Source organism: Macrobrachium nipponense, chromosome 1, assembly GCF_015104395.2.
Source record: "Macrobrachium nipponense isolate FS-2020 chromosome 1, ASM1510439v2, whole genome shotgun sequence".
NCBI lineage: Eukaryota > Metazoa > Arthropoda > Malacostraca > Decapoda > Palaemonidae > Macrobrachium > Macrobrachium nipponense.
This window is the reverse complement of record NC_087200.1, coordinates 80,159,916-80,187,415: the sequence shown is the minus strand read 5'-3', so window position 1 is coordinate 80,187,415 and position 27,500 is coordinate 80,159,916. Positions and strand designations below refer to the sequence as shown.

The window sequence follows — 27,500 nt, the reverse complement described above, 5'->3', positions numbered from 1 at the left end:
GGTCACTGGCAGCGTGATCATCCTGACGTGGAGGAGAACGACCCCTGGAGTGACTTTCGGAACCACTGGGAGGAGGAGGAGGAGGAGGAAGACGACGGCGGGTGCGAATGCGGAGGGCCTCCCCCTCCCGTGTTTAATCTGCCGCCCCCGCCACCTATCCCTCGAGTACTCGAAGAGGAGGAGGAAGGAAGTGGGTGCGATGCACCGCCTCCGGCAGAGACCTGTCCCGCCCTTTTGGTGGCTGGGGACGCCCACACCCACCAGAGGCTTCACCCACCCTTGGCCGCCCTCGTCGTCGCGGCGGCTACTTTCACGTTGGTGTTCATCATCGCTGCCCTCGTCTGCTGGAGGTGAGTTGAGAAGGTCTGGGTGAACTTGGGGTCTTATTTTAGTCGTTGGGGGGAAAGTGCTCCTCCCTCCACTTTGTCAATACCGACTGAGACAGACAGTACATCATCCTTGTTTATTAGCTTACAAGATTAAGTCTTTTCCCGTTACGAGGGTGGTTCTTGAGAGCAAAAAGGACGAGGCGATTGTCATTGCAATTAAATAATTTAATAGAAAATACATACAGGCATATCACATATATATGTGTATGCGTGTCTTGTACAGGTTACTCACATTTTTCCTCTTTCATTCTTCTGGTTCTTGAATCTGTTCTTGTCGATTCAATCTCCTTTGATTGGAAATTCCTTGCCGTCATATAATTCTGTCTTGTGCCCTCACCGCATTCCTCTCCTTGGCCCTTGTTGCAACTTGCAAAGTACCATATTGCACCAAATTCAATATTCCCTTCCCGTTGCTGGCCATATGGCAGCACGGTTTGTTGCATTGCACATTTTTCCCTCTCATCATTTTTCCACACTTTTCTGAATCGCATGTCTGTCATATATATACATATAATTCTATCACATTACCGTGATTCATATACATATATCGAACTACAAATGTCCTTTAATATCTAATTCACTCTACCTCGGAATTAATATATTTTCATATATGTTTAACCGAGGGGGAATTTATTAAGCGATAATAGAATTGGCGATCGCCAATTCTATTATCGCTTAATAAATTCCCCCTCGGTTAAACATATATATGAAAATATATTAATTCCGAGGTAGAGCGAATTTGATATTAAAGGACATTTGTAGTTCGATATATATATATATATATATATATATATATATATATATATATATATATATATTAGGGAAAAACTCTCTGTCACGAGAGTATATAATGTTCTAAAGGGTCCACAATAATACAAAGTGTAAAAAGTACGTGTATAAGTTTGAAGACTTTACAGAAAGCTTTCGAACCCTTCCCTGGGTTCATCTTCAGTCCAAATGAACAATACGTTACGACAAGTACAGAGGTAAATTTAAAAAACAAGAGACGTTGAAGATCGTTGACAACGGTCGTTAGCTCGTTAATGGGCCAGGTGAAGAAAGAGGGTAGTTAACAACAACTAGGTGATACCCTCTCCCCTATCAATCCTTCTGGCTGCAACCCTGTTGGATCTTCGTACAGGTTGTTGCAACATTACATGAAGTCCTTCATCCAAGGGCGTACACTGGGCACCGTTATCAGACCGTTGTCAACGATCTTCAACGTCTCTTGTTTTTTAAATTTACCTCTGTACTTGTCGTAACGTATTGTTCATTTGGACTGAAGATGAACCCAGGGAAGGGTTCGAAAGCTTTCTGTAAAGTCTTCAAAATTATACACGGACTTTTTACACTTTGTATTATTGTGGACTCTTTAGAATATATATATATATATATATATATATATATATTATATATATATATATATATATGCGTATGTGTGTGTATGTAACTGAATCACGAAAGTCTGGAACGTGATAAATCAAAAATCCTTCGTGGCTTATACCTCTATTGATATATATATATATATATATATATGTGTATATATTTGATATATATATATATATATATATATATATATATATATATATGAGTCATATCACATTACTGTGATTCATATATATATACATCGAGCTACAAATGTCCTGTAAAATCTAATGTGTTCTGCCTCGGATCAATATATTTTCATATATGTTAAGCGAAGGGGAATTTTTTTATCGACAAATAATTCCCCTTCGGTTAACATATATGTAAATATATTAATTCCGATGTAAAGCGAATTAGATATTAAAGGACAATTTTTTTGTTTTGTTTCGATGGTATATATATATATATATATATATATATATATGAATATACATATATATATGTATATATATACATCGAACAAATTGTCCCTTTAATATCTAATTCGCTCTACATCGGAAGTAATATATTTACAATATGTTAAACGAAGGGGAATTTTTTGTCGATAAAAGAATTCCCCTTCGCTTAACATATATGAAAATATATTGATTCCGAGGTAGAAACATTAGATATTACAGGACATTTGTAGCTTGATGTATATATATATGAATCACAGTAATGTAGTGGACTCATATTATTATATATATATATATATATATATATAGATATATATATATATATATATATATATGCAATGTAGCAGTGTGTGCGTGTGTCTGTGATTTTGTGTGTAAGGGCCAGCGTCCTACCTGAAATTGTTATTTAAGATTCTCTTATTCTGGAGCCTTGATGAATAATGCTTAAAATTGCCTTGAAAGCACGAACAGAATATTTTATGCAGCGTTAATATCTATGATAAAGATTAGAATGATAGTGGAATGAAAAAGTGCCATCACGTGACGAACTTCGTCACGCTATCAAGATATCAGACGTTCTGGAGGGACTGAGTAGCAATTATTGAACACGGAAACGAAAGTAAAAAAGAATAAAAATGTAGAAAAAGCGAAAACTAACGAAGCACACCTAATTTTCCTGAAGACAAGAGCTCTAATTCATAATCTTGTAACTCTAGCCTGGATGATTACATGTCAAGTGGAGAGCTCATGACAAAGAAAAAGGTACTGTCTAAATTAACTCGGGTAATGACATAGAAGACGCCATAGCCGGTAGTTTACTGATTAACCAAACCTTATCATTTAGATCACTCAGGATCTGATATCTTCTTCACTTCAGTGTTTATTTATGGGAAAGATAAGATTCAGTCAGGACGTTCCTCATTTAGACTTAGGTGGTAAAAATAATTTCATAATAATTGTTGTTTTCGCGTTGTTACTTCGCGTGTTCCATACACCGAAGGACTCAGAACAAATTCTTTTAAATTGTTAAGACTACCTGTATATCCATAAATAGCTACATAATGAAAAGGGACGAAGGTATATGTTCTGCAAGAAAAAGGGAAAGGTTCATAAGAGTATATTTGCAACATCAAGCCTTGATCTGTTAGACTGTTTAGATATGAATGTAAACAAGGCGGGATCCGAGCTTCAGCTTACCTCGGGCACGTGCTAAAATCTAGTCAGCTAGCGCGTTGTTTCACCAACGAAAATTGAAATTAATACGCTAGATTTTATTATAAATAACTTCCATGTAGCGTTTTACATGCACATTATTTATTTTTTTACATTTTCGTTCTAATAAATAACTCATAAATATCCTATCCTAAAATTCCTGTAATTTTAACTCAACGCGAAACACCTTTTTCAGACCTTTTTAGACTTTTCCATAGGGCTTTCCTAACCCCAGTCCCCCACCCCCCAATAAGAACAACAACTGTAAGAACAACAACAGCAAAAAAGTAATTTGTAGGCTTACTCCCCGAGTAAGCGAAAATTCGTTGATATACTAAACGAAATGTTGCTGGAGGAATCATAAAAACAGAAATGATTTCAGAGAAACTGATGCTATACCTATCATCGGCGTGTCAAGATCCGCTGAGTGACGTGAAAGACACGAGATGTTACAGGGACACGAAAATTATCGTCATGTTGGAGCTGACATTTCTTGTGCGTATCCGATAAATGGTACTATGCATAAATAAGAAAAATTCCAGTAATCTATTTCTGAAATGTCTTCAAGCCATGCAATAGAAGCGTCTCATTTTTTTTTCCCCAAGTCTTCCATTTCGTGATTCTTACTTCGGGAATATCAATGTTTTATTTACTGTGTGGTTGCTTCGAATTTGCTCGCCATGGTAAGATATGTAGACGTATATTTCTATATGGATATGTACACAACACCACAGGTAGTATTTATCGTTTGAGAAATACTAATATTTATGATGAAATTGTTCAGGCATAAATATTTATCCAAATGAAATTAGATTCACATCAGTTTCACACGGCAATGACGTTGATAGCAATTTTCTTGCTGTTATCATTATTGATAAAAAAACTATTACTATTATCTTTTACTATATTTGAGAAAAGCTACTGTTTTAACGGATATATTCAATTTTGAATACAAAATCAAATGCATATACTCATGAATTTGATCCTCCGATTACACGCAACCGTAAACCAGAATACAAATTTCCTGTGATCCACTTATTTATGTATTCCGCTCGCATAGCCATTTCTGAACTCTTATTGCCCCACACGATCGCTCGCACCCCTCACCTCGCAACCAGCGCCTGCTCTCTCTCTCTCTCTCTCTCTCTCTCTCTTCCATTTCTTTTTCTCTCCCTCACTCTCTCCCTCTTTCATTTATTCCACTAATAAAATCAAAAGTTATGATGTAGCAAAAAGATCAAATTAACTGACGAACCAAATACACCCATTTTCTCTAATCCCATAATAGAATTGGAGTGGAAGTAAAATAAATGAAATTGGTAAACAAACCATAGAATAGTTTTTTGTTTAATCTGGCATAAATATTCCCTAAAATGAGCCCCATCCGCCCCAACCCACCCGAGCTCTTTATCAGACTCTACGGAGTCGCATTTCTAGACCGAGAGATGAGAACCGGAACGAAGTCAAATGAGAGAGGTTGGACAGATGAGTGGGAATAGGGAAAGGAAGAAACTGACAGGCAAAGAGTAATGCAGCTGGTGGCTGGAATGTCGCTGCAGCAGAGATCTCTCGATATCTCCCTGAGTGTGGCCGATAAGGCAAACTATAAGTATTTATAGATCCGCCACCCCTACCCCACCCTTTTGCCCAAATGGGCCATCTCCCCTAAATGCTACAGATTATCATCCTTCAAGAACCGTTCCCTCTCATTCCCGAGAACCGTATCCTTAATTTCCCTGTCCATCCAAACATTCAGAGCAGCCGTGCGTGAGTCACAAAACGACCTCAGCCACAACCATATCCAATCCTAGACCCGAATCTGTCCGAGTAACGTTGCGGAGTTCGCCCGAGTCCCTCCTTTGTAGATGTAATCAACCCAACTTCGTCCGTTTTAATGAAACTACTTTGCAATTGTCAAGCATTTCCAGTTATATAGTTGCTCCACGGTAAGTACTTCTAGGGATAACGTATGCGTTTCGGTTAACTCGTTCTATACTTCTCTCCCTAAACGATAATGAAAGAGTGTTAGATGCTGTCATGCATTATTCATTAAGTAGAGTCACCAAAGAACGTACATCATTACCATGAATCTCTTCAACCTTCGTTTTTAGAAACACCAATTTTTAAAGAGACGTAGTTACCCATATTTTCGTTTATATACCAATTTCCTGATACTTACCAGATAACGGGTATCATAAAGAAAATGAGTAAAGTGTGAAATAGAATGAGATTGATACAAATAATGTATATTGCCGAAAAAGTGGAAACCAGCAAGATTCTCGGACGAAACGTGTCCATATCAGATTACTCTTCCCCTACATCATAGGAAGCTTCGCCCTTTACCTTATTCTTGTTTGATTCCTAACTGCTAAATCAAACCTGATCAAAGTTCCTCCCCACTCACATTACTATTATTATTGCAGCTGCTTAAACACGACTCAGTGCGAAAAACTTAATTAATTAACACCTCTGAAAGAACAGTCGAGAGATATTGTTAGCCAAGGAGCAAGGAGCTTGCATCAGGTTAGATATTAAAACTGAAATAGATATAAATTGAGAACAACAGCCAAAAACACGGCATATGTAGTAAAAAAGAAGAAAAGAGAGAAAGAGAGAGAGAGAGAGAGAGTGAGTATTACATATTACAAGTATCACAAATGTATCATATAGATTTGAAATGGACTTTCTAGGATAAAACGGATTAACTCGGTTATCTGATTTCCACAAAATATTTGCGTTTTGATAGATTAGGATATTACTTATATTAAATGAAACTATTTATTCAAAGAATTATCTTTCAGACAATGTCGCAAAGTGAAGAAACCTCACAAATTTGCAATGTAAATTTTTTTTATAATAGATCACACGCACTGCAACGAAGTTTTGTCAAACACGGTGATATACGTATAATGAAAATTTCTCTATAATTCAAAGTAAATTTTCCTATTTTTATTAGTATAATATATGTATATATAATATACATATATATATATAATAAATTATATAATATACTAATATATATAATTATATTATATTAAGATATATATTATATATATGATATTTATATATATGTCTGGGTGTTTTTGTGTGTATTCTAATTCCCACTGTATATGCTACATGTTTTTCAATCGTTGGGTACCTTTGCATAATATTATGTGGTTCAGTGGACCTTGAATTCTTCTTTCCTGAGCAAAGTTGTTTAAAAGTATCCTTGGTAAACGTAAAATGTTTTGAAAATCATTTCACAGAAACGCTGCAATAAAATTCTGTTTTTATGCAGAGTATACGATCAGTTGAAAGAGAAATTTTGTGTGGGATATAACAGATATCTTCCTGTTTGTAGGGTCTCATAACCTTTTGAATTGGTTGGTATTCAATGTTGTTAAAGTTGGTTTACAGGAGACAGAAATATTAAGCTCATTTATGTTATATACCTTAATTTTTATCACTTGTTCTTTTCTCTTTTCAGAGTAAATAGAATGCCAGAGTATTTATATGAAACACTTTCCTCAAATAAAAATAAGACTCGCCTTTTACAACAATATAGTTTTTATTTTTTTTAGCGTGGTAGGGGGAGGGATGTAGCTGAGAATTAAAGAGTAGCAACCGGTTTCACTACGCTCGTCAACCGTCTATCAATTCACCTGTCCCAAATGTCGTTTGGGGTACGTGGGATCTAGTTTTAAAAGTATCCCACGCTGTGGGCAGACGAACAGAGATATCGGTTTTAGAAGTTACCAGGTGCTGGGAAAATGTTTGGAAAAATGTAATATCTCTCTCTCTCTCTCGGTAAAAAGGATTTCCTATGACTAAAGAGGTTAACGTACTTAGATAGTCAGGCTAGCAGAATCAATCTTGCCTGAAATTAAAAAGATAATTTATTGAAAAATTCCTCTGTTCCTTTTAACAAATTTAGATTATTTTCGCTTGATTCAATCTTTCTTTTCATTTCTATTTTATGCCAGATTTTATGAGGTATTGAGATTTTCACGCTAATGATTTTGACTCGAGTAAGAAAAATATAATAATCTATTATAACCTTCACACGTTATTTTTTGCTGAAAGGGGCTTCCATTTCTTCAGTATCTTTCATTGGTATCTTGTTGCCAGATGAATTTGCCTTAATTCTACCAAGTATCTAATGTTTTATATTGTACATATGTGTGCAATGCGTGGGATTTTTAAGCTACCTAACTTTTTTTCACTAACAGCCTAAGGAGAAGGTGCTCATTACTCCTTTAAGTAAAGGTATAATGTGCCTCGATTATCATTGCTAATCTAATGGTAATTCTGATTATCACTGAAATGTATATTTCGAAATAATTTTGTTGTTTGAATGTATTATATCGCTACTGAATGAGCTTCCGAGAACCAGTTTAGCTTATATCACCAGAGAGCTTCGTAAGATCTCTTGTGAAGACTTAGTGAGTATTTTCTAAACAACATAGATTTTTACAAATTAATTCATCATATTTTTAGTATCACGACTTACTGCTGTTGTTTATTTTACATAAATTATGCGATTATGCAATGCCTTTTTCAGATACAGAAGACAGAGAGGTCGACGTGGGCCCAGCAAATCTAGCAGCGATCTTACCAATGGCATCATCTACGAAGACCTCCCCTCGGGACCAACTCCCAGGGTCGTCCCCGCCCACACACATCCTGGGGATACACACACCCTTGCGCCCATGGAGGTCAGTAATTATCCTATTGTCGGAATTAACTTTTCACATGGACGACCATCACTAAGTGGGCAACGTTCTGTTCTGTGCAGAACTGTATATTGCAATGTTTTATAACACATGCAAAATTCATTCTTTACGTACACACAAATTCATTTACTACACTAAAATGTTGGCATGAGAGGTCTTATCAAAGCATATTTGTGTCTATGTTTGTATATTATATATATATATATATTATATATATATATATATATATATATATATGTGTGTGTGTGTGTGTGTGTGTGTGTGTGTGTGTCTGTGTGTGTATGTGTATATATATATATATATATATATATATATATATATATATATTTTTTTTAAGTTGAAAGGTTTTACATACCTTGTACGCACAAGGAAGTAACTTATATGCAAGTTTAATAAGATTATGATGATCTTGGTAAAGACGTAAATGTGCACCACCTTGAAATAGTAATTAATTTTCAACGTTTTCACGTATGGGCATAATTATTGCTTGGGGTTATTTTGGGACAACAAAATGCTGAAATAAAAGGATTATGAGAGAGAGCCATACAGACAGACAGACAGACAGACAGACAGACAAGCATGCGAAATAGAAATGAGAAAAAAAGAAAAATTAGGAACATTTCACATGTCGCCTCCAGTCCTTGAATAAACTCACGGAAAGAGAGAGAGAGAGAGAGCGTGTAAAATAGAAATGGAAAAGAGACGGAGGAAGATTTCATATGTTATTCCTCGTCAAGAATGAACGTATGGAGAGAGAGAGAGAGAGAAAGCGAAAGAATCATATAAAATAGAAATTTGTAAAAGGTGAAAAAGGAATATTTAACATATCGTTATTCAAGGTCTAGAATGAACGCACGAAGAGAGAGAGAGAGAGAGAGAGAGAGAGAGAGAGAGAGAGAGAGAGAGAGAGAGAAGGGGAGAAACATGAAATTAAAATGGGAAAAAGATTCATTAGTAACACAATGTGTGGTCATTCCAGATACAGAATAAAGGCACGGGGAGAGAGAGAGAGAGAGAGAGAGAGAGAGAGAGAGAGAGAGAGAGAGAGAGGACGTGAAGTAGTTAAAAGAGAATCTCAGATGTGATTTTTTTTTTTTTGTTGGGGAGGGGCCCCACCTATCATTCTCTCCAACTAACCATGATTACAGCTAACGTTACCCCTCAGGCTTTACTCAAAGAAGCAGTCTTTGCAAACCTTTCCTTCTTCTGCGACTGGCGACTTTGAAACCTGCAAGGAAGAGTAAATCTAATATTGCGATCTTTCCTCCATTCGCCTTCACCAACAGTGTCTGTAACAACATCTGCATCTTCCTCTCGTCCAACCTGATGGTATATTGCTTGTTATCCCGGTGTCGAGGTCAAGGCTCCTTCCCTCCCACTTCTCACTTAATTCTGTCTATCCAGTTGCCACTTTTGCAGTTCCTACTCATTAACGTGACTTGTTCTTGCTTTGAAATTTCTGTCAGTAAGACGTCTGCCTCGGATCACATGCCAGATTATTTCTTGCATTAATTTACTAAGCTGTTGGCTTTGCTTATTTTTTATCGTTTTCGCATCATCCTCAATCCTTGCACCTTCACATCCGCAAGGGGAACATAAATCGAATCTGGTCATTCCGTAGAAAGGTAACCTCTCAAATCCTTCAAATGACAGCTGTATGATTTCTTTTTAATTTATCAAATGAGCCAATACAGTCTGCTGAAATCTATCAATAAAAAAAATAAAACAGATGTTCTTAATGATAATTAGTTATAGTCTTGAGAGACGCGTGTCATTGCTTCCGATAAGTCAAATCCACGTTCTAGTCGATCATAAGGATCTGAATAACAAGTTATTTACTTAATCTTTTTAGTATCTGTAGTTTTCTCCTTTTTGTAAATCTGAAGGCATCTCTTCACCCACTAATACTATCCTAACGACCATCAAGACACCCATGTATCTCTGCTAACTTATTTATGAGGTCTTATTTTTGGAACACATTTAGTTATAGAGACTAAGTATTTGAAACCCAGTTTCAACCTGACTCCCTGTCCATTCATATGTCCAGTCATTTATGTTGATCGCGATTCAATTTAAATCCATTGGCCTATCATATTTCTACGTAGTTATTCAAATAGTTCTGTATTTTGGTTTTTGTGGGAGATCCTTTAATTCAAGTAAGAAATATACTTCTGAAAAATTTGGGAGCTTTCATTTTACCTTTGTAAAATATTTTCTTTTTCTAAGCTTAAGAATGGTTTGTATCAGCCTCATTCGTTCCTGTTTGGAATATGACGTTCCAGTAAGGAGAGCTTTTGTCAATCATGCTTCCTCTGGTTGGACCAAAAACAAAACTTACTGTAAGATCTTTTCTCTACCTCCTCTACATCTTCACTCTCCTACCCGCTCACCACCCTCCCGCACAAATTGTGTTTGAATTTCTGTTTTATAGGTGCCATTTCAGTTTTTATTATGCCCAAACCGTTAAAAATGAGAGGATCAGATGACAACTGAATGGCAGTAAGCTTCACGTTCAGAATTTTACCATCAAAGCGTGGCTTCATTCTGCATACTTTGAAGGGGGCCCAGTGGCGACAGACTCGTCTTGGGCTTGATTGCCCGTAGGATATCGTCGCGACCTCAGGGTAGTGAAGGAAGTTGAAGGTACGCACAAAAAAAAATCAATATATGGATGGTCACTGGATTTGAATGGTAGGATTACTGTTCTGTTAGGCGAATGTAGAAAACTCTCATCCCCTCAGGTAATCGTGTAATGCCGTTAAGCCATCGCTTCCCATTGTTTCATTGCAGACCAACAAAAACTTCATTGCCTGGTTTGAAGACCTTCTTCCTCTGCACGGCAATCTATCAATTCTCTTTCATCTTTTCTTTTTGTGAATCATGTAAAATTCTCTTTTGAAAGTTAGGTCTATCGCTCCCTACGGGATTTGAACCAATTCTCTCTCTACTATTTTCACTTTGTCCTTCAGACCTGGTTTAGATAGATGAGTTAGGTTCCCCGCTCCTCCTCTAGCCCTCTGTTGTGAGCTCTGAACTCAGCTTTTGGTTCGTCCTAAATTCGATGGAGTGGTCATTAATCACGGATTTGCTCAACTGCTTTTAGCCGGTAGAAGAAAAAACTCGTGCATCAATAAACCGGCGTTCTTATTTCTTATATATATATATATATATATATATATATATATATTATATATATATATATATATATATATATATATATATATATATATGCGCCAGCGGGCAAATCTATAAAATAAAGAGAAAATGAAAAATTCACAAAACTAAAGTTCCTTTGACGAATATGTAAAGGTAAAATAAAGATATTTCAAAAGACTGGAGAAGTTAATTTATTTCAGACTGAATTGTTAACTTTGGGAAACTAAATTGCCCAGTAAACATGAGTTTACAAATAGCATAGTAAAACAATATAATGTTATAAGTTTATAGTATTACAGAAAATGCAAGAGGAACAAAATGATTAATCAAATTACATGTTAGTAGGAGGAAAAGTGAAATAAATGCAAATGAATGCTGATATAAAATGCACAGCGGACTTGAGGGAAAACATGGAAAAAATAAGAAATTCGTGAAATGTGCAAATCATTGGAGACAGGACTTCGCAGATGACTGACGCGCTACAAGGAAAGTCAATTATACATGAAGTGGACTCCAAGAATTCCTAAGACAAAGAAAGACAGGGGTGTGAATCTTGCATTCTGGGTGACAAGGAGAGAGAGAGAGAGAGAGAGAGAGAGAGAGAGAGTATCGTCTGTAATAACGGCGATATTAGTGTCTCGTTTCAAACATTTCTCGTCTTAACGGAGTTGAGTTAATCCAGATCCAGTTAATATCACAGAAAGATAGACGTTACAATGACCATGAATATTAGAAAACAGTAATGGGCTGGAAGGTCATGTCTTGCAACAGAACAGTATCGTCTTCCTCGAAAAGGAAAAGATGAATAACTGAAGCAGAATGGCGATATAATATTAACAATAATGTTATTACTTGTGATGTTGGCACCAAGAGAGGAAAAAGGTAAAATATTAGTCTCTCTAAGGTTTTGTTTTCATTAATATTAATGACCAATAGACAGCAAGAGGATAAACAAGATAAAGTGGAAAATGTATACAATATCTGATGTGGATCACATATATATATATATTATTATGATATATATATATTTATATATATATATATATATATATAATATAATATATATGTATATATTCTATTTGGGCATATTTTCTCTCTTAAACAATTCTTATGTCAGTCAATGGTATTTTCTGCAGCTATTATCGTCTTATCTCGATTGTCAGTTAGTCTATACTTCTTTTTCTTTACTGGTAAACTTCTTAGGAATAAGAAAAATTCATTTGGGATTCCTTCCATTTACTTTTTTCTTTTTTTCAGTCGACGGATCGTTCTGTCGCCTCTCAAGGGCAACTTCCTCAGAACTGAATTTACAGTGTTACATACACGGGTTTTATTGGTGTTTGCGGACTGTCGAATTTCTTACATGACGTCATATGGGTGCTGAATTTCTATTGGTCGAAATCCATACATGACGTCATAGGGTGCTGAATTTCTATTGGTCGAGATCCATACATAACGTCATAGGGTGCTGAATTTCTATTGGTCGAGATCCATACATGAAGTCATAGGGCGCTGATTTTTTTTTTTTTTTTTTTTGGGGGGGGGGGCGACAGTTTCATTTTCTTGCTGGTTGTCTTGGTGCGCCCTACTCCTTAAGATGCGGCCCGAGGGCGTGTATTTACATCAATCAGAAGAGTAAACTACACAGAACCATCTATGCTGGCTCTTGACACTTACAAGGTTAAGTGACACAAAAATTAGATAACTGGTGTGCCAAAACAATGATGCATTCATCAATTAAATCGCTTGAGGGCTTGATTGTTGCAAGTGGACTTAGTGGAGCAGATGGGAGATATAGCAGCATTTCCTGTTTGTCTGTAAACTTGAAGAAAGGGCACATTAACTCTCGAGGAATAAAAACAAAATCCAGCTGTCTAAAAGGAAATTGTCAAAGACTTAAGGAGGGTGATATCAGGCAATATACTGATTAACACTGATGATCATTGTTATCGACAATGAATCAACGGGTCATAGCACTTGGAAAAGAAAGGAATGGAAGTGAGAATAAGAACAAAAGAATGGAACGAAGAATCTTCCAATCAGATTTTACCTTAAATTCTGAGTGCAAATTGCGTGAATCAACATCAATAGAGCCTTTATCAAGTGGACTTCTAAATGGTTACTCAAAGAGGGTTCTTGGATAGAGATGCTTCCAGTCGAAAAAATGAATTTGGGGAGTTGGAGCTACATGCTCCTTTAATGGCATTCGATCTGCATCTCTTTTGCTTGACCTCTGTCCTGGCCTTTTATGACCTTCCCAAACTGCCTGCTTTCAGTCCCTCAGGCATGTCTGGTGAAAGAGGTCACTGATGCATAGACACCGTTAGACACTGGTTTGCGTGTATCCCAAAAACAAGGCGCTATCTGGAATGAAAGATCTTTGGCCAGCAGATCAACAAGGTAAATTTAGAGTGACGCTTTAGTGAGGCATAGGAGGAGTATAATGGACGGGTAATTTGAACCTTGATGAATGATATTGTCAGTTTCAAACTTGAAAACATGAAGTAAAGTATGGCTCGTCTCCTTAGGCTCAGAGTAGAGTGTGACTTTTCAACAGGAAAACATGGCGAAGTGATAAGTATTAATACATAGTTCAAGCAACTTCCCCTAAGGACAGGGCATTTTACACCTATTCCAAGTGTGAACACCTGCAAGTGAACCTAATGGTTTACATTACTCTCTCTCTCCTAAAGCCTTCACAAAACGTGTTAGAATAATACTACTAAGGTGTCTGCTTTTAATAATGAACAACAGTTGAGTTGGCATACATGTAGACTTAGGCAGCATCTGCTGCAATTATTCAGTACTACTTTTTGTAACTTTTAATATAAAATGGATTTAATTTGCGGTTAAGCCATTGATACAAATTATACAATAGTGACACTTCAGGTATTATAGATATAGTGTTGCATACATATAGGCTAGGACAGATTCCTTTCTGTGAGGGTAGAGAACTGACTTAGCTAAATTAAAGTACAATTTCTGAAATTAAAGTATTACTTAATCACTGTATGCCCATAAATGTAAATGGCTTTTACGTTTAGGATTCATTCGATCCTGTAACTCAGCTATGCAAGACTGGTCAATTGCTGATATCACAAAAGAACTGGAATGTTGCAAGGAGGGATCCTGTCAAGGTTGCCACTGTTTTGAGTGTTGATTTATCTACTACTCATACCTTGGCGTCTATGAATTTGACTAGGGATCAGTACTCACATAATAAAAAATTGTACTTTAAAAAGAAGATTTCAATTTGAGAAAGGACACAGTATAGAAATTCAGGGCCTTAATTAATTACATGGACTTTACATGAATCAGAAGAGTAAATTACACAAAGTCATCTACTCTGGCTCTTGGAGTGCCAAAACAATGATGCGATAAGTAATTAAATCGATGGAGGGGTTGTTTGTTGTTTTTGAAGATAGTGGAACAGATGGAAGATACAGCGGTATTTACTGCCTTTCTGTAAACTGGAAATGCACTTTAACACTATAAATTAAAACAGAAGACACAGCGGTATTTACTGCCTTTCTGTAAACTGAAAATACACTTTAACACTATAAATTAAAACAGAATCTAACTGTACAAAGGGAAATTGCCGAATACTCAAGGAAGGTGATGTCAATTTATGATCAGGAAATTTACTGATTAATATTGATCATTGATATATACAATGAATCAACAGGTCTTAGCACATAGAAAAGAAAGGAACATAAGTGAGAATAAGAACCAAAGAATAGACCGAGGAGCCTTCAAACCAAACTTTACCTTAAATTCTGAGTGGTGATTGCTTGAATCAACATCAATAGAGCCTTTATCGACAGGACTTAAGAATGGTTACTCAAAGAGGCTCTTGGATAGAGAGGTTACCAGTCGGAACAAAGGAATTTGGGGAGCTGGAGCTATGTGCTCCTTCGATGGCATATGATCTATGTCTCTCTTGCTTGACATCCGTCGTGGCCTTTCATAACCTCCCCAAACTGCTGGCTTTCAGTCCTTCGGGCATATCCGGTAAGAGAGTTCAATGGGGTGCAGATACCATTAGACATTGGTTTGCGTGTATCCCAAGAACAAGGCGCTATCTGGAATAAAAGATCTTCGGCCAGCAGATCATAAGGGTCAATTTAGAGTGACGCTTTAGCAAGGAGTAGGAGGAGTATAATGGAAGGGTACTTTGGACCTTGATGAATCTTTTGTCAGTTTCAAACTTGAAAACAAGGAGTAGCAGAAGGCTCATCTCCTTGGGCTCAGATTGTGACTTTTCAGAAGGAAAACATGGCGAAGTGATAAGTATTGATACATACTTATATATATATATATATATATATATATATATATATATATATATATATATATATATATATATATATATATATATATATATACATACATATCTTGTATGTTTGTGTACATGCTCAAATACTGAAATGAGTTGTATCTGTTGTTTGATAAGCTTTAACCAAAGGACAAAATAAGATTACCTCTAGCGGAAGAAAAAGCTTAGTCGTGGATGTGTTATGGGGCCAAAAAAAGGATTCCATAACGGCCCCAGCAGAAATTACGATCCCAATTTTGATTGTTCTATTATTTTGTTGCTGAAGGCAGAGGTCCAACCAAAGAAAGCCTGGAAATCCCCTAGAAACTACAGACATTCACAGATCTTGCACCCAAGTGTAGGTGCTGAACTAGTTGGATAACTGTTACTTTGTTGCAACGGTTAAGCTTCGCGCACGCCATGAACAGGAATGCTCGATGGAGGGTTTTTATCTATTCATGCATTTCGCCCCTGCTGAGATCTTGTGAGGTTGAATGGTCGCTATATACTGAATCACACCTTAATTAACTTAAAGTAGGTATTATTGTTTTGAGTGTGATTGGTACATAATACCTTCCTATCTGGAATCTGATTCTATTGAGACTAGCATGATGTTTCGTAGGTGGCGAGAGAAAAATATTGAGGAGAAAAGCAAGAGAAATTCAGTTGTAGAAAAGTTATTTCTCACTCTCTCCTTAACATACAGCTCATTATAGTAGATGGTTTTTTTCTAAGAATAATCACTAGAGTATATTTCTGTCATCATGTATGAGTACGTAAGATTAGTATCTCATACCTAGAATTTTACTGAGAACCGGAAGGCTCTGCTTCTAGAATTGCGGGCTCTCTCTCTCTCCTCTCTCTCCTCTCTCTCTCTCTCTCTCTCTCTCTCTTCCGGGAAAAATGTGGGTTGGGTTGGAGGAAGCCTATAATAGAATATATATGATATATATATATAATATATATATATATATATATCCATAGTTATATATATATATATACTATATATATACTATATATATATATATATATATATATATATATATATATATATATTTGTATGACTTGTTTGGAAAATATTATACATATATATTTTCAAAAGCACGGCACCAAAATATGAAGTAGAGCTGTTCGTCAAGTTGACAATTTCTTATATTTGTTCCCACTTCATTTTTATTGTTTTTGTAGTCATTTGTGCCAATCTGAATTTACAAAAATACAATTTAGGAAAGAGAACTGGTTCATGCTATCCATATCTACCCTAAACATACCTGCATTTGCATGCGATTATCCTGGCAGTTCTCTCTCATTGTGGCGATCGCTCAACCCGTCGGTCTCCATAACAACTTCATGTTTTTTCCCGCCGATATGTCTTTGTTTAGCTTCCCGGCAGTCTACCTGTGAAGGGAAGCAGATAAACTAATGCATATTCATTTGTACGTGTATACGTGTATGTATAAGCAAAACTAATTGATTGTTGGTACAAAACACTAATATTCATAACGGTATTATGACTTTCGTTCACTGATGGGAATGTGATTTATGTGATTTATTTCTCTCTCGCAATATTTATTTGTTTGATCCTTTGCAGGAATACACAAACTGTTTTGGCAGAATTAAGCAAAGCATAACAATGGGATGAATAGATGGATGACAAACATTCCATAAGATTTGTGGATGACAGCGGCTAATTGGCGCATCTCGGCAGTTGAAATATTCTCAATCACTCCCAAATCGCCACTGAAATCAGATGAGCTGTCCTCTATGCCATCACTTATAGTATAACTGGGTTACACAGTATTTTTTTTTTTCACCACTTACACTAAGAATTTGCTTACTTTTAGCGGCGTAATTCTTTCATTTCTGGTGGACGGGTTTGAGTGCTTTCCCGTTGTCTGTTTGATGTTCTTCCGACTGCTAAGTTTCTTGATAGTTACAATCTTTATTTTCCTTTTTCTAGTTTACTTCTGGCTTAAGAAAGACGGAGGCATTAGGTCCCTTTTCCCATTGGTATTCCCTCTCATATGGAAATAGAGGTCTGTGAACGTATTGACAATACATTGTTCAGTCTAGATTATTAGTAACTCATTGCTGCATAAGAAGACATTCTACATTTGAAATGCCTAGATAACTCGCTATATTGAATTTCTTTATGAAACTATTTTTGTGTCATATATCTGCACTTTAAGGAAAGACATACATACGCGCATACATGCATACATACATTTATTTAATTTCTCTGGCAACTTTCTCATTCGGATGATGGGTTTATGCGACAGTTGTAATCTGGTATATCACAGTACGCCGACTTCCTTTGTCTCGTTGTTAAGGATTATGACGTGTTAACAGAAAAGCCAGTAACGAATCCTTTTCATTCATTGCCAGTATTTTTGCATTTTTTTTTAACTTTCTGAATTAACATGGAGTAATACTTTGCTATATTCATCATTAATATCCTGCCATCGTTCTATTACTTACCTAAACATCGACTACTAAACCTGATTGAGTATTTGGGGCAGATATGTAGATACTTGCTGCGGAACTCAAATATATTTCTTTTATAGAGAGATATTGTCTGACGAAATAGTTCCTGAGTCAGAGAGAGAGAGAGAGAAGAGAGAGAGAGAGGAAGAAACGTAACTGTTCTCTGGGGGTCTGAGAAGCCAAAAGAATCTCCTCCAGTGAGAAATTTGGAGGGCAAAGAAGGAGTTGCGAGAGAATATGATAATGTCGGGAATAAATTCTCGACTTCGTATCCAAATGAGAAAGGCTTGGTGGCGAAGGGCGACGGGGATTCGAAAATCTGTATATTCGCTTTCTCACGCCTCGAATGGAATTGTAAACACAAGGATCGCTCGGGTCTGCAGCGCCACCAGCAGCTGGCGAAGAAAAGGGAAGAAGAACCAACGCCATTCCACTATTTGGATTTATGCCTCTCGCCCTCGCCCTTTTTCGCTCTCTCTCTCTCTCTCTCTCTCTCGGTGTGTGTGTGTGCCGTTATGAGTTTAATGATCTTACATATAGTAGTAAATTCTATTTTTTTCTACACATACATTTTTAGCTTCTAAAAAAGTAATGGAATCCTGTATTATGATGAATTTTAAATCAGATATAAATGTGTTGATTTTTGATTGATAAAAAGTAAACTTTTCCCAACTAAAACATACCATCTAGTGTACATTCGCTGAGATTGCATTAGAAATATTATAAATTGTAAAAAAGTGAGATGGTCGTTCAACCTTTAATAGAATAGAACTTAAATCTAATAGTGTTCTTTTCTGATTAACACTTTACAGTATTTCAGCCTTTCTGATAAAATATACTTTTGTAATGCATGATCTTATATAAGAGCAGTTTTCAAATTAATCTCCAGAGAGTTGGCAGTGAGCAATTAATTTCCTTCTCTTTTAAAATGGAGATGAATTCTTTGCACTCAATGCCGCCATCAGTGGAAAGCTGGGTTTTCAGCTTCCATCTTTGAAAGAGAGAGAGAGAGAGAGAGAGAGAGAGAGAGAGAGAGAGAGAAGAGAGAGAGAGAGAGAGAGGTCACGATGGTAGATTTAGATATAAAGCCTTAGCCATTGTCTTCCAATACCTGGATTTTCGGGATTTTCTGTCCACTTTGAACCTTGAAAAGTCAAATAAATAAAGCTAAATCTCGGGGGGTTTAAGTTGTCAGGAATTGTAGTGATTCCTTTTGTTGGTGGAGCCTTTTATAAATCATCTCGTTATCGAGGCGATTTATTGTTATTGCCTCTTGTCCAACTTTTTTATCTCTTCTACATCGAGTGATTTGTCTTTTACTGTCTTACAATTTTGTCTTGTTAGTTCTGATTGTATAAATTGATTCGCTTTCACACAAGTTGGTTTGACGATTCGAAAGGTGTCACTGATTTTTCTTTTTGCTGGGATGCAAACCAGCAAATGTGGAGTGAACGGTTGGACGGCATTTCTTGACATTCTCCCTTCCGTATCATCTGTTCGCTCAGGAAAAACTCAGTTTTGCAACAAAATTGGAGACTTTAGTTACTAGTTACTTTTCGCATGCTCTTTTTTTTCCAGTGGGACTTTTTCTGCACAAATACGGACGGAATAGTCATGGGAACCATGTTCCTTTCGTACAAGACCCCACAAGATTTGTTATGTCGCTGTCTAACATTTTTCTTCTAGGAACTCCACGGGATTTAAACGAAATGATTTGAAAGTGGTGGTTTGTCTCTGACGCTTGTTCAAAGAAAGAGGAGCAGCGAGAGAGCGCTCTTGTAACAGGTTAGGTTTCCCTAAAATCATTCATTAATCGAATTTACGAGAGGGTTTATGAAGCACCGCAAACAAATTAGGTTCATTTCAGTAGAGAAATAATGTAGCCATAAAGATGAAGGCTTTAGGAAATCTCATTTATTTTGTGGTATGTAAATAAAGGGGCCATAAACATGGAAAGTGGCTTTATTGGCTCGCTTTTGAAAAGTGATCGATGAAAGACCTTACTCTTTTTCCCCGTACTACGTTATAAAGGAAATGTTCTTAAGTGGAATTTAACAGTGGAATATACATTTTAACTGATAATAATACATGTCAGTAGGAATAATGAAATTAAAAAAAGTTGTGGATAAAATTTATAAGAATCACTATAAAAAAAATGTTCTTACCCAAAAGTCTTGGGAACGTGTAAATAAATCTTAAATTCAAGTATTCTGTGCTCTGTCTGAAAACAACGAACAACGAAAGTAACTTTTGTGTCTTAGCCCAAAAATCCAGGAACAGAAATAATGAAGATTCTATTTCAGCAAGAGTCACACTTGTTTACTCTTGCAACCTATAAATCTAGGTAAAGGTTCACGACCCTTCCCGGAGGAGATTGATTTAAAACGAAGAAAAACTTATCGTCAAAGAAAGGTTCCGACATTCCTCACGCTATGGATCTGACCTTCGTCATCTGTGGCTCCTCAATGACCCTCGGAGTTGTAACGCCAATATAGTAAATCATTTGAAAATGTGATTGTCCTTAAATGGTTTTTTCTCATACTTTTCTAAAATATACTTTGTACGTTTTACTTTATTTTGTAAACTTGCAGGAAGAATTTATTAGTCTTTGTTTTCGAGCATACTTGCATGATTCATCAAAACGTTACTCTACCTAAACAGTAAAAACTAGGACGAAGACTATATAGCTTCCAGGGCCCTCTTTAATGTACATTGCAATTATTGAAGAAATATAATTCAACTCCTTTTTTTTTATTAATATATCAAAGTGCAAGGGCTGTAAATAGAGAAGAATGGTGAGTGTTTCCCTGGTCCTCACTTTACAAAAGACACCAGAAAATTACGACACCAATGAAATAGTTTGGACTCGAAGATTGTGCAAAATGCCTTTGGAGTCAATTTCTTACGATGTAATCGTGGTTGGCCTTTGGAGTCAATTTCTTACGATGTAATCGTGGTTCGCAAATCCGCTCATTTGCGAAATTTAGCTTACAATTTGGAATAGCTAGTTGCCTAATACATTATCGTTCTGGAAAACAGTAAAATTGTCGGCTGTCATCATAAAATCCAAATTTCAGTTAATCGTTTTCATGAGGTTAATGAATAGCCCATAGCCATATTACAAAAATCACAGAGGTAAGCGAAAATTCACTACATATAATAAAAACTCAATTGGTCAGACCTTTTCATCCGTGAACATGGCGAAGGACGTCATTTGGATAAACCAATAAATCAGAAAAATAAAATGGAAATCTAAAGAGAGAGAGAGAAGAGAGAGAGAGAGAGAGAGAGAGAGAGAGAGAGAGTTGTAGGGAGTCCAGCACATCAGTATCACCAACTGCGTCGATGTTCTGGAATCCATGCGGAAGCGCTAAAAGCTATCTTTTTATAAAAATGGCCACTCCCCGCAAAATAATATCATGCATTGAACTAGTGTATGTTGGCAAACAAAAAGAAAAAAAATGGTGAAAAAATTAAACCGATTACCGTCATAATCATTGAATGATTAATTTGTGCTTTGAAAATGGAAGGTTACAATGAAAAAGCACCACAGTAAAAAAGATTTTCTGATGTTTATGCATCGATATCGTATTATCATTTTAGTATTATAAATGATGACAAAAGCACAATTCAGTCGCAAAATTCTGGTAAATGGTTGATAACCTTTAGGATCAGTCATGCAGAGAGAGAGAGAGAGAGAGAGAGAGAGAGAGAGAGAGAGAGAGAGAGGAATAATAAGTAAATCTAAAAGGTGAGAGTATAGAATACATCAGAAATAAAGTATAAAGTTATAATATCCAAAATGTTTCATAAGGTTTTACGCTTCGTTAAGATTAAACCTTGCAAAAATGAATTCATTGCTCATTTAAATGTGTCTGAATGTCAAACGAATTCATCCCATTTAAAGTTCCCGGCTGTACTTTCATCTAATGGGTGGCATATACATAAAAAAAATTCTAAACCAACATGTGTTTTATAATCACATTAAACAGAGGTATAACATAAATAAAATGAAAATATATCACTAGAAATAATTACATTGTGCTGGAGGCTGTAATTTTAATCATCGGAACGACAACTCTACTAGCAAATCACATAGCATTTGCTCGAATTAATGTATTACGATTGTTATTATTGCGATACAAGCATTTCAATAATGCAATTGAGGAGTCTCTGCACATTAGAAATGGATAGCATTCATGCATGGCATGGAGAGAGAGAGAGAGAGAGAGAGAGAGAGAGAGAGAGAGAGAGAGAGAGAGAGAGAGGAGGCCAATATCATTAATTTCATTCTTCAGTTACATTTCCTTTCAAAATTAATGAAGTGATAGTATTGTACATATATATATATATATATATAATATATATATATATATATATATATATATAGATATATATATATATATATATATATATATATATATATGTGTTATTGACTACAAATGTGATGCACCTAGAAGATGGCTTGACTATTTCAAAGTTCTTGGTTCTTCACAGAAGATAAATGAGCGTTTCTGGGTCTCCAATTTTGTGTTGATGCATTACTTCTTAAAGATATTTTGATTTTGCATTTTTCTAATGAAATGTTCGTAACTTCAAGAGCTTATAAGTGTTTTAGAATAGTTGTAATACTAGCTTTTTATATTAATTATCAATAGGACGTTTTCCAGTAGGGAGTGGCACCGCATAAGGCAAAAGACCGGCCATTGCCATGACCGCTCTCTCTTCTGAATCAGTGATGCATTGGCTGACAATAAATCTTTAATATTAAATTACTGGAAGAAATTCGAAGAGGTGTATAAAGATATCTGCTGACGGAATAGCAAACACTTTGTAGGAAACTTACACAACAGCAGCCGCCTCCTCTACCTACTCTAAAAAATGTTTGTCGTCAGTATGTCGATTACACTTCACACACAAACATAAGACTCTTGCATATTTCTACCTTGCATAAGTACGTTTTGACATTTCTTAGATAAAAAGTCCGGTCCATTTCAGTGCCCATTTTATAACGTCCACCCAATAGTGTTTAGTCTCGGTAACCATCCTTCCGGCTTTCTGCTAACCCAATTGCCTTTGTTTGGATGTGTATGTACTTTGATACCCTCTAAACACTTTGCAATTCCGTCTATACTGTACAAACAGTTCATCTTGACAGCGTTTACCTTTTTCTTCCATTCCCATCTGGCAATACGACCTCACTTCTATAAATAAGCGTTAATTCAATAATCCCTTCATGTATTCCATTTCGTTTTCTTTGCACTATCAATGCTATCTATTCTGTCCTATTCTGTGAGTGACGTTTTAGCTTTCTTCCACCATCCAAACTGACAATTTTCCCATCTTCGCGGTTTCTGCTTGCCAGATATATATATTAAGTCATTTTTCATATACACATTTTAAAATTATTTTGTCAGTCTCCACGACTTTTCATTGTCACCAATTATCATAAGCATATATCAACCACTCCACAGTCCTTTCATGACTTTTCTCTGCCACTATCTTTACACCTGCACAGTAGGTTAAATATTCTTTCATCTATAAGCTTTACTGCTGACTTCATATCATAATATTAAGGTTTAATTTTCCAAATCATTGTCCCTTTCCTGATATCATCATTTGCTGGCTTTTATGACCGAACGAAAATTGAAAGAAGCGCTCCTGAAAAGAAGATATGATATCGTTTTAGAAACTAATATCTTTTAGCCAGCTGCAATAGCCGCGTGATAAAGAACGTATACATTTACCTGAAGTGTCTCATTCGTTATATGAGGACAAAGCAAATTCAACCGCAGAATAAAGGGAAAAGAGAGAAATACACTGAAATTAAGAAGAACGGCTGAGAAAGGAAGAGAGCACAAGGTCCATTAGCGAAGAACTGTGGAGATAATGGGGGCTTCCAGAAACTGCTGGCAAATTCCTTATGTTCCAGCAGACCATTTTAACAATTTAAACTGACCATTAAGCATACCTGGTCACTCGTGAACATCAATAAAACATAGCCTGAGGAGTGTTCTCCAGTTTTACTTCTATTTCTTTTTATTAGAGTACAGTACGGATTCTTCATTCTTTTTATATCATTCCAGATGTCAGTAATGCTCGAGTTGAAAGTTTCTTCTCCTAATTTTCTTTCCTTGTCTGAATTCTACTGGGAGTTCCAGTCAAGAATCCGAGTCACTGTCGGATAAGTTCCTCGCAGTTATTATGCATTGAAGCCAAGTTAATGCATGCAAACACATTGCGATTTTCCCACGAAGAACTGCGGAACTCTCGGTCTCTACGTGCAGATTCTCGACGTGCTTTGTTCTCATCACTCACATACGTGCATACACACACACGTTCTTTCATGCATTCATACATATATATATATATATATATATATATATATATATATATATATATATACATATATATATATATATATATATATATATATATATATATATATATATATATATATATATATAGTTAGTTAGTTAGTTACTTTTCCGATAAATGTTTTCATTCTTTTTACATATCGTCGTTCCTTCACTAGTTGATATCTAGAGGGAGATTTAAAGGTCCAGAATAACAGATAAATCATTTAATAACTTAATAACTCATTCACATTCCCCTGTTTCGAGAATACATTCTCACTTCGCCTTAGAGTATATGTTAGAAAAGTTTATAAGTAGTTAATTTTGATTGCATCTTGCGTACGGAAAACTATCTAACAGCTCTACGCGGATCTCTCTCTCTCTCTCTCTCTCTCTCTCTCTCTCTCTCTCTCTCTGTATATAGTTGGAAGCTGAGACTGCATTGATTTTCTTCAGTGATATTTAACCGTTTCTGTTGACATTATGTTAATGTTCTTGCTCCTGTCTCCTCTGCCAGTTGCCGCCTTCATCGAAAATTGTCTTCGGACAGAAGACAATACGTAATCAAAACTTCAAAAGTTGTCTGTTCTTTGATTAGTGACTTTGTGTATGATTTCAGGCTTTCGGTTGCATTTTTATGTAAAGTGTTGGGATACAATTCCACTGTTTTTTGTGGCACTACAGACGCCTTTAAAGAATTACAGAAATGCAACCAACATATATAATTTTGAGGGAGACTTTACTTCACACGATATTTGATATACATCATTTGTCATGTATCCTCTCTCTGCTCCAGAACAGTAAAATTCCTTATTAACAACGATTAAGTTTATCGTGGCTGAAGATTCGAAGAGAGACTGTCGGAGGTACATGGAATAATTCCTCTTCTAAATGTTTCTATTAAATCTTAGGTTTTTCCTTTGTCGCAGTATCATGTGACATTCAGTGGAAGATATTACTACATTCTCGATGACCTTCATAGCTAGCGGTTGTCTGACCATTTAGTTTCAACCGCGGATGTTCTTCTGTAATGTTATTCGCTCCCCCATTGTTGGTTAAAAGCTTCCGGGTCTGGTCTACTTCCTTGTTAATTGAGTTCCAGCTATTGCTATGAATGAATGGCTGATCACGCAGGCGAACACGAATGAAAGTCGGTAGGCATCTCCAAATTTTCATTCGGCATTCAGAGCTCTTCTTGCATTAATGGGTTTGCAGTGCACTGGAGGTAGAGGTGATTTCCTTTGCTTGTGTATGTATGTCGAGGTAGGTAGACGCTTACCCATGCACGCTCACTCTGCGTGAAAACAAAGGACAGATTTTTTACGCAAAGATCTGACCACGATCAAATTTTATTTGATTAAGCAAAAAGAATTCATAAATGTTATCACATTACAATTTCATCTAGTTGAGAACTAGAAGGCTCTATCCTTCTGTCACCATGTCCCTCCAAAGGAGTTAAGGATGTATGGTGACTGTACTCAACTATATATATATATATATATATATATATATATATATATATATATATATCTATATATATATATATACATATATATATATATATATATATATATATACATATATATATATATATATATATATATGATATATGTATATTATAATTAATTAATTATATATTATATTATATATATATATATATATATATTATAATATATAAATATATAGCAATTCCTCTTTACAAAATGCTAACTCTAACCATCAATAAATTAAATTTACCTGCGAATTAGAAGAAAATGGACAATTAGCCTTTTTAGATACAATGGTAGTTCGTAAAGATAACTGTTTTATCATTGGCATCTACAGGTAACCTACTTTTTCCGTCCTTGGACTGAATTTTACAGTTTTTGTTTTTATAATCTTAAATTAAATGCTTATCAACACTCCTCCACAGGGCTATAAACCTAACATCAAGCTGGAAATTATTCCATGATGAAATAATTTTTTTTGAGGGATTTTTTAACAGCAATTGTTACCCATCGGGCTATTTTTTAAATACGTCAAATTAATAACTTTTTTTATATACCTGGTAGAGTCCATTTAGCAATGAAGCTTAGGTACTATGTTAAACTACCTTATATACATGATAGGATGCTTTTGCCCTCTCTTAAGAAAATTTTAAATCGCCATTATCCAGCAGTTGATGCCAGATTCACCTGTATGAATTCTGGAACCATTGGTAGCTTCCTAAAACGCAAAGAGAAATTACCTTCCTTGATCCACTCCGGTGTAGTATGTTTATTTAGTTGCTGCCGATGTAATCAGCAGACCTACGTAGGAAGTGCGCGGGTTGCTCAGAGTGAGATGTGATGCTCATAGAGGTGTCAGTTACCGAACGGGCAGCAAATTATCCACCCCTGGACAATCAAATGTCAGGAATCACGCCAGAATCTGTAGGGCACACATAAATTATAACAACTTTAAGGTCATTATGACGTCGCCGTACGAACTCCACCTCCTCGTTCTTGAAAGTTTGGAAATTAAGCAACTGGTACCTTCACTTAACAACCATACTACCTCAGTACCTGTGTATATAGCATAAAGCCACATCACTTTGTTCTTTGCCTCTTCTTGGCTTCTTCCCACCGTCCTGACACGGGTCGGCTCCTCATTTTTTAATATTCTTAAAATATGTTTTTATTCGTAATTTTACTTGTTTTGTATTAATGTAATACTCATTCATTGATATTTCTTAATTCGTAATTTTACTTGGAAATAGTTTAATTCATAATAATTTTATGTTAACATTTGTATTAATGTAACATTTATTTCCTGCTTTTAGCCTGAAGATGGGACTCTGTCTCGAAACGTCGCTAGCAATAAAGAATCCAATGGAACGTGCCCTGTCCTTCCGTATCCCCATGACTATTTTACCGAGGATTAGCCCATCAGTGTTTATTTAGGTGTTTCACTGTGGATCTGTGTAACACTGATGACAGCAATGTGTCAGTGCTGAAAGATCTATCGGCAGAAGGGAATAAAAGGAACATATAGGAAAAATTTTCATATTTCTGTAGGGTAGTTTAACTTTCAGG

At 35.9% G+C, this 27,500-nt stretch overlaps 1 protein-coding gene across 3 annotated transcripts in view; it reads left to right on the top strand.

Annotated features, from left to right (window-relative positions):
* LOC135219405 (uncharacterized) overlaps window positions 1-27,500 on the top strand; it is a 494,243-nt gene that overhangs the window by 449,655 nt on the left and 17,088 nt on the right. For all 3 annotated transcript variants that reach the window (XM_064256158.1, XM_064256156.1, XM_064256157.1), the window contains 2 exons: window positions 1-350; window positions 7,965-8,118. The exon at window positions 1-350 is cut by the window's left edge and continues 183 nt beyond it. In XM_064256158.1, the coding sequence (XP_064112228.1) occupies window positions 1-350; window positions 7,965-8,118 (504 nt within the window). The remainder of the gene's footprint in view (window positions 351-7,964; window positions 8,119-27,500) is intronic.